General features: G+C 45.8%; 1 protein-coding gene across 1 annotated transcript in view; it reads right to left on the reverse strand.

The window, feature by feature from the left end:
* SRGAP2 (SLIT-ROBO Rho GTPase activating protein 2) overlaps positions 1 to 8,641 on the reverse strand; it is a 104,440-nt gene extending 95,799 nt beyond the window's left edge. The window contains exon 1 of the mRNA XM_033519847.1: positions 8,041 to 8,641. Within this exon, the coding sequence (XP_033375738.1) occupies positions 8,041 to 8,107 (67 nt within the window). The 5' untranslated portion in view covers positions 8,108 to 8,641. The remainder of the gene's footprint in view (positions 1 to 8,040) is intronic.
* Positions 8,642 to 9,092: the final 451 nt, after the last annotated feature.

A 9,092-nucleotide genomic window follows, 5' to 3' on the forward strand; every position in this document is an offset into this window, starting at 1 on the left:
TAGACAAGGAATAATAAAGGATCCAGAGTTTTTAGACATTCAGCTCCAGGGGGAAAACACGAGAGCACAACTTCATTCATAGCAATTTGAGTTTCCATCCAAACATCATCAGTGTATCCTGTGACCTTTGTAGTGCTGCATTTCTCCCTCCTCTCCCCCTCCCTTTTCCAGCTGCACACTTTAAAGTCCTTTACTGGCAAAGCCTTTTGTTCCTATTTCAGCATCCTCCCCGTGGAGCTGGGACACACACGGGCACCAGCAGCACAAATCCTGGAGCCTTACTGGTGTTTTATTAAAGGGTAACTGGGATGAAGCCTCTTCCTCCTTCACCAGATGGAGAGAAGAAAAGTTAGGAAGGGTTACATTCATTAAAGAGAGCAAAGCAAAGCCAGGCTGCTTTCCAAAACCACTTCACAGGGATGTTCATTTATTAAATTTCTGAGTGGCTGCTTATCGAACACTGGGGGAAAAAACCTCCCAGTGCTGCTCAGGGATCTGCACCTCCACACTCTGCTCTGTCACTGCCACTCATTCATCCACCCCCTGCACAGATTAACCAAAATTGAGACTTTTTCCCTCCCCTTACAGCAACAATGCTGCTTCTTATTGATGTGCTTTCCTCAGAGTTTGATGTGTTTCACACCCATGATAATTCGCTTTATGGGTCACATTATGTCTGAGTGTACATTTACCAATAACAAAAACAATATAAAGCTCAATTAATAAATTATTATTGCTATTACTAAATTAATTCCTATTCATTTTAGCTATTAAATTAATAGATAAACAGGTAGTTAAACAGAACTTTGATAATGGATTTGCCCAGTGCTGCAGCCAGGAAAGCAGCCCTGCCAGAGGGAAGGGATTGTCAGCATCTTGGCACATCCAAACAATTCCCTGACTCTGCTTTCCAGACACAGACACAGCTCTGGCTGCCCAGGAAGGTGGAAGAGCATCAGCTCTGCAGCAAAATCCATTTCCCCTCACGGATGGTTATTCACAGCATTGCCTGGGGAGGAGTTCACCCCTCACAGCTGGGATTTCCCAGGAAAACACTTGCCACAGCCTCCTGCAGCCCTTCCCAGAGGATCTGGGGTGGAAGGAGAATTGTCACATGCCAGCTGGCCCTGGTTGCCACATCCCTGCCCAGACTGAGGAATCACACCTGGTGGATGAGTGGAAATTTCCTGGGTACATCATCCTATCCCAAAAAATTCCCTGTGCTTTAACACAATGAAATACATGAATAACTCCTGGTTTTAGCTCTCCTAGAAGCAGCAGAATCACATAAAATGTGTTTTGGTACCACTCAGAGCAGCAGAACAGCAAGAGCCCTGCTCCAGGGTGTGAACTTGCATAAAGAAATGGATGTTGTGGAATTTCCCAATTTTTCCCCACCTGAATTCACAAATTTAGAGCATGTCCTGCAGTGGGACCAGACTGCTGGCCCAAGACACACTCAGAGACTCATTCCCAGGCAACAACTTGATATTTTAAGTAGGTTCAATCTGCAAGCACTCCCCATCTATAAATTGCATCGTCCCATGGTTTCCTCCCTGCAGGAAAGCCATCATCCAATGGCAGCTCTACAAAAACAAACCAAAAATCCTTCCCTGCTTGCAAGAAGCCAAGAAGCTCTTCCTGGAAAGTGATTTAAGGAAAAAAAAACAACCCAACAAAAGCAACATCAGATGTAGCAGGATCAACCAACCGGCCCTGCTGCAGCAGTTCAGGGCTGGAGATTGAAATCCACGCTGGGTTTGGAGTTAATCTGGTTTTTTGGCTCCTTCTCAAGAATCAAAAAGCCAGGAGCTGCTCATGTGCCACAGGATGAGGCAGCTCCCCTGGCCTAATTCAGCCCATTTCACACAAAGCAATGAGAAGCATTGCTGGAAACCCTTAAAGACCAGAGAATTTCCACAGCACCTTCAGAGAAGCTGTGATCTCTAAACTGGGTCAGAAGACTTTAACAACAGCAAATAGTTACACTGATGGCAAAAAAATGACAATGTTTTAAATGGTTCCAGTCCATTTACAGCATCTTGATGGAAAAACACCAGTTGAGCTTCCTCACTTTACATCCCTGTGGTTTCTGACTTCACGTGGAGAGTTTCAGTGACCAATATCCAGGGATTTCACAGAAAAAAGGCTGTTTTGCCTCCTGGAGTATTGCAATTTGGGAATTAAATGGGACAGAGAAAGTAGAAATGGAGGCTGGGCTGTGCTGATGGAATTATTGCCACGTCAAGACCCTTTCTCCCCTTTTCCTCCACCCTTTTATCCCACAATAAATCCCATAACTGCATTTGCTTCCATCGCCTACAAAGCACTGACAGCATTCCAAGAGTAAGACACCCGTGATGTTGTAGGAATTCTCAGAGAGAAACCATGAAATCTGTGAAAGTCGTAGCAAAAAAATGAACTAAATAAAGTTGTGAGTAATGAATATCAACTGTGCATGGCACAGAGAAAGCCATTCAAGGGAACATGTGCTTGAACATACTTTCCATCTCAACAAAGGTTCAGATTTTTCACTCTTCATAACGACAGCTGAAAAAAAAGTTGACCAGGCAAAGAGATTCTTCCAAGTAAACCCCCAAAATGGCCAAAAAAAAAAAATTAGTAAGGATTTAAAAAAAGAATAAAAGAGGAGTCGAGCCTTTTAAGTGACGGGAAAAGGGAAAGATGCTAATTTATAACCTCACCACGAAAGGAAATCATTTAGAGCTAAGGAAAAATGTCCTGTCCCTTAGCTGGGAGTCAGGGAAAACTGGCTATTACCAGTGAACTTTTTATAGAATCCTACTGGAGTTACACTGGCAATTCCTTCTGCTTCTGGAGGGAGCTGCAGCACTTCAGAGCATGGAGTGGCTTGGTCAGCTCTGGTCTCCAGCCTTCCAACACCTGATGAAACTGCAAAAAAAGGGATTTTTGGAGCTGGAGAGGAAAGAAGGCAGACTCTGCATTCCTTCACCTCTTTCCATCCTCATTAATAATCCATTAGCAGGAGTTGGACACAAAAACACAAACTATTGCTGGGACATCAAGGCAGTCTCTCCTTCCCCCTTTTTTTGGCACCAAGGCTGCTTGGCTGGCCCAATCCAGCTCCAAAACTCAAGGGATCAGCACTATCAGGAACTGCAGAAAACCAGATGATTCCACAGCAATTCCAGAGCCTGAGTTTGGAGCAAGTCATTGTTGCAAACAAATGGAATCACTTACAGGCACAGAGCTGTGATTAACTGCAAAAACCCCTTAAAAGGTAGTTTTACATTTTAAATGGGAACGTTAATCCAATGCAAAATATCAGAATTCGGGGCTGTTTTGCTCAACCACACTGGGGTGAGTGGCTGAAAAGTCTCTTTACAGGGTGTATTAAAAGCACCCAAGCAGTGCAAGGATCAGTCACAGTGTGTGGGGAACAACCTGGTGACCTGAACAGGAGAGGAACACAAAAGAAAAATCAACATTTATGTGTATCAACACCACAGAAAAAATCCCAAAGTGCACGGGGTTCAGCAGTGAAATAAATGACAACGATTTCAGCTCATTGATCTAAAAATCTGAAGACTATTCTGTAAAATAACCCTGCAGCCATTGAGAAAAATGCTCGTTTTTTTGTTCAAATCATCACCAAAAGCATCACTCTTCCCCTTCCAACGCCCCAAATTACAGCTGCTGACCCTGTCACAGCTACTTCTGCAATCCTTCACACCCAGAAGGGCTGGACCAGTCAGGAGAGTTCACCAGGATTAAATATGCTGAGCATCCCTCGGGAAGATGGACCATACAAATGAGATTTCCACACAGCATTTAAGGCAAAAAATCACAATCAGATCAAACACACTCTCAGATGTTCAACGCAGAGAGGAAAAAGGGACTTATCCCAAATTTTTCAGCCATTTTGGGGAGGTTTAAGGGAAAATTTTAGACATTTCAGTAGCCTGAGTGTGATGGCAGCTGAGGTTGCCTGAAGTTGTTCTTATCAGGAATCTTCCCTTAGCAAAGACAAACTCGGCTCAGCAACCACGCAGCCACCTCTGGGCTCTGCTTGCTCCTGCTGTAAATTACCTCATCCATTTGTCATATTTTTAGCACTTTTTGGGCTGGGCTGCAAGATCTGCAAGAGCTGCATTTTAACCTTTGCTAGCTCAAGGACAGGAGTGGTTTATGAGCCCTCGCTGTGTAAAAAAATGTCAGTATTAAATTTCTGCAGCTCAAACCATGGAGCTATTTACTGAAGCTTTATACAAACTAATTAAATATAAGGCTCTCGTGGGACATGAGGAGAAAGAAAAGGAGAATTAAGAGATAAATCACTGGCTTTTCTTTCCTCAGCAAGTGTACACTCCAATTTAATATATTAAACCAAAAAACACCCTGACAGTGCTTGCTCGGGCACAGAGAGGCAGCATCCCAATCTCACACGGAACACACAGCACAGCATAAATTAATTATCTCTGCCTCACCACAACTTGCACAAAGGAATTGGGAGAGACAATCCAGACAAGGGGATGAGCTTGAGATATCAAAGGCTCCATATGGAATCTCACTTTGCAGCTTCACAGGGCTCCCAGGCTTTGTGAGCACATGGCAGGGCGAGGTATCAAAGCAGCTTCCCTTCCCCTGCCCACCCCAGGTTGTCCTGGCAGGAGAATTCCGACTGCTTGACAAGGATTCATGCTGGAGTTTCCTCAAAAAGAAGCTTGAAATCTTTTTCCTTGGAGATTCCAAGGAGTTTCTCCAGGAGCAGAGAGGACAAACCATGGAAGCAACGGAGAAAGGCTCGAGGTCGGCGCAGGTGATGGGGAAAATCTGGGTACCTCAGTGGGTTAATTCCCTTCTGCAGAAAGGAATCCCTTCTCCAGATGCTGGAGCCCACTGGGCAGCCCAGCACATCCTCTGGTGGTCAGTTATAGGGGCAGAGCAAGAACTCAAGGCTGTGTCCAGCCTGGTTCCAGATGGAGCCACCAGAGTGGCCAGGTCAGCAGGGAGGAAGCCCCTGTTCCCCCACACCCCTGATCGCTGCACGGTAACTTTGGTTAAAAACATCTTCAGGGATTCATTTCATTCAAATCTTTATCTCCCCACGGGAAGGGCCACCTTCAGCCCAAAAGAGGCTGTTGGGAGACACCAAACACCTAAAGCTCACGGTGACAGGAGAACACAAAGCTTCACTCATCCACATCCCATCCCTGGGAGTGTCCAAAGCCAGGCTGGACAGGGCTTGGAGCAGCCTGGGACAGTGGAAGGTGTCCCTGCCCTTGAGATGAGCTTTAATTACCTTCCCAACCCAAACCATTCCATGATCCTTTGCCCTGCTGCCCCTTTCTTCAATTAAAAACACCCAGCTCATTCAGCAACAGAAAATCAAAAATTTTACATCACGATGATCTATTAATCAAGCCATTCTTTAAATAGTTTCTGATTAACCACTTAAGGCTATTAAATTTTTAAACAAAGCTCCATCATTCCATTAGCAATCATTTAAAGTGCTTAAGGAGGTGTTTGTGGATTAAGGGTTTTAAACCAAGCCTCTAAACACAGTTCCCAGCGAGGAGCGAAGCACAAAAAACACCGTAAGTTTCTAAATGCCAGCAAAAAATATCCGAGTTTTCTCATCAGAGGAGCAGATGCCACCTCACAGTTCGTGTAGCACGCCAACACGTGATTCATCTCACCCCCACAGCCACAGGAAAGAGATTTCAAACAGAGTTAACACCATTTCCACACTGTTTCCACCAAAACCTCTCCCCAAGAACCTTGGCGTGTTTGGTGATGAGGCACCGCCACACTTGTGGATTTCAATGGGTTTAGCACCACCTCATCTTGTGATGGAGAGAGCTGCACATCCCTGGAATCAGAGCTGAGAGATTCCCCAGGGAGTCCCAGCAGGATCCAGCTCAGAGCTGAGGTAGCTGTGGGATGGTTTGTGGGGTTTTAAAAGGAGCAGAGCCTCCCCCCGGAGCTGGTACCTGAAGATAACGATGGGCAGCTCCTGAGAGGTCAGTGCTGGGTGGAAAAGGGGAGCTCCTCTCAGAAATGAAGTGGGGAATGTGTGCCAGGGCTGTCCTGGCCATTCCTGAGCTGTCTGGCCCCTCTTCACCTCCCAGCCAAGGAGATGGAGCAGCGCCTCCATCCCCATTCCCGCGCTGGGAGAGCCAAACTGGGACAGGGACGGGCTGAGCATCCCCAGGCAAACTCATCTGCCCTCCCCTCTAATTCAGGAAGGAAACCTCCTTCTCCCAGCTCCTCCTGATCCCCTCACACGCTTCCGGCCTCCTTAACCTCCCTGGCTGACTGAGCAATGCTGTACAAGGCCAAAAAAGCAATAAAAAATCCGTGTGCCACTATCACAACCCACTTTTGGGAGCACATTCCAGGATTATTGACAGCCCCAGAGATGAGCTGAGTTCTGGCAGCAAGAGTCTTCCCATTTTCTTCCTCTCTAATCTGAAAAGGAAGGATTTCTAATTCATGCAAGAGCTGAGAGGATGCGCTTTGCTAATTCTAAAGCCTCGTTTCCGTGTTATTCCCAAATATTGTGACTGTGAGCTCGCATCTTTCATGCACATTTTGATGGGGTAAATAATGAAAGAACCTGGAAGCCTCTAATTTTACACTGACTGCAATTCCCAGTTCCAAAGACAGCTCGAAAACAGGAATAGAAACTAAACCAGTAAAAGAGAAACACGCCCTTCTCCATTTCTAACTTTAAGAACCTGGATATTAAAACAAAAATAAATAAGTAATCAAAATGAACTCTTAACACAGCTTCATATTTGTTCAAATAAGCATTTTTTCAACAAAAGTACCCAAACTTCTTCTAGGTGCAGGGCACTGGGGTCAGGGTAGGACATACCTTGTAGGACAACGTGTTTTAATGATTTACAACCAACAAGCAGAGTCCCCCCCTCCCCAGCAGGAAAAATAACCTAGCACCTAATTGCAAAACAATATCTTAATTGTCAGTTTTAATCTAGGTTTCCTACTCAGATTTAAATCTGGCTGGTTTTTTTTTTTTTCAAATTGCATTGATTTAACTCAATCAACCCTGCCCGAAGGCCATCTTTCCTGCATGCTCTGAGCATACCAAGCAAGTTTTAACCAATTAGATAAATCACTGAATCTCAAAACTTCCTAACAGCCATGGATCAAGCCATGCACAAGCCCTAATTATGCTTTTAAATATGTTTTATCCTAAAAACATGGCAAAAATAAGCGGCTCAGGGGGGTATTTCACCAATCTTTTTTTTTAATTATTTTATTATAATTTTTTTTTAACCTAGGGCACATGATGGCCTGAAACCCAGCCAGCTGAATTCTGCAGGAGCCTTGCAGGGTCACTGCAAACCCCACTGTTTAAATGTGTTTATTATTCCCTGTGATGGTGGGAATAAAGCTGCTGCAGGAGTTTTTATTCATTTCTGAGTGTGTGCATTTCTCTGTGTGTGTGTGTGTGTACACCCACACCCACACTGCAGCCTCGAGGTGTTACACTCCAGCACGGCAAGGAAAAGCAGGGAATATTACAGACTCACCAAGCAAAAAAAAATCCTGAATAATGGAAGTTTCTAGCACAAATAGCTTTCCCAAGGAGCCTGGAGCACAGTCCCCCATCAGCAGCAGTGGAAATATGCTCCTCTGACACTGCACAGATTGTTCAAAGATTCCCATGACAGGCGGAGGATTAAAAAGCAATTCCCTGCCTCTCATATTTCACATGCAAAGCCGTCTCTCGGAACGGCAGGCAGGAAAAAGATGGATCTCCCCGAACTCAAAAATGGGAGTATTCCATATAAAAAAACCCAAAACTCTAGCTGTGGTACCTTAAAAACGGCACCACCAAAGCAGGAATTACCCCATAGGGACAGACACAGCACTGCAAACCCGACCCAGCTTTGTATTCCCAAAAAAACCCTGCAAATTCCAGGCAATCTGCAAATGATTTCCCTCTTCCCCACCCAAACATCCACTGCAAACTCCTACAATCGCCAGGCAGGCTCGCAATGAAGGGATGGAAATAAAACCCTTCCTTACCTTTAACTTGAGTATCATATTCAGCTATGATCTCCTTATCCTTTTTGAATTTTGCTGGCGACGTCATGTTTTCTTTTCCAAAAAAGCTGAATAACCTCGAAAGGGATCCACCAGAACACGAGATATAAAAAGGCAATTTTTGCTCCTCTCAGCACGATGCCTTGGCTCTCCGCTCGTCCTTCCCTCCCCCCCCCCGCAAATAGGGGAAAAAAAAAAAATCAAAAAATCAGTCCATGGAGAGAGGGTGTGAGAGGGAGCACAGCAGCAGGAAAATGCAGATGTTGAGATCAGCGGATGGAAGAGGCAGCAGTTTTGTCTCCCTGCACCAAATCCTTGAGCAGCAGCATCAGCCTAGCGAGATCCTGCAGCCCCCAAAGGCTCTTCCTGATCCTCAATAGCACAGCCAGGGAGTGGAAGTCCTTCCGCACATGTTTTGTGTGGGTTTGGTTTGCCCTTTTTATTTTTTTATTTTTTTTTTCCTCTTCTCTTATTTATTTCTTTTAATGGGCTCAGAGATGATGCAAATCAAATCCCAAACGAGAGCAGCAGCAGAGGAGAAGCAGCTTTGGTTTGCTTTGCCTGCAAATACAAATAATAATAACAATAATAATAATACATATATATTTATATATTTAGAAAACGACTGCTCGCAGCCCAAATTTGTGATGGGAAGCAAAGCTGCCCTGACACCCTGACATTGCAAATCGTCCTTTGAGCAGCAGCAGCAGCAGCAGCGGGAGGTTCCGACTGCAGCCCGGCCAGGTGCCCGAGGGAACACGCCTACACCGGGGCACATACCGGGGATAATTTGGGGTGCAGGTCCCGGGAAACCGGGGGGGAATGATTTAGGGGGCGAGTCCCGTGGGGTGATTCGGGGTGCGGCTCCCCGGGGATGCTTTGGGGAGCAGCGGCTCCTTTGGGATGCGGCTCCCGCGGGGTTAATTTGGGGCGCAGGTCCCGGGGGAGAATTTGGGGAGCGGCTCCCGGGGGGAACGGGGCTCCTTGGGGAAGCAGGGGCTCCTCGGGGAGCGGCTCCCGGGGGTCTGGGGGCT

This window comes from Parus major, chromosome 26 (assembly GCF_001522545.3).
Source record: "Parus major isolate Abel chromosome 26, Parus_major1.1, whole genome shotgun sequence".
In the NCBI taxonomy this organism is placed as follows: Eukaryota; Metazoa; Chordata; class Aves; order Passeriformes; family Paridae; genus Parus; species Parus major.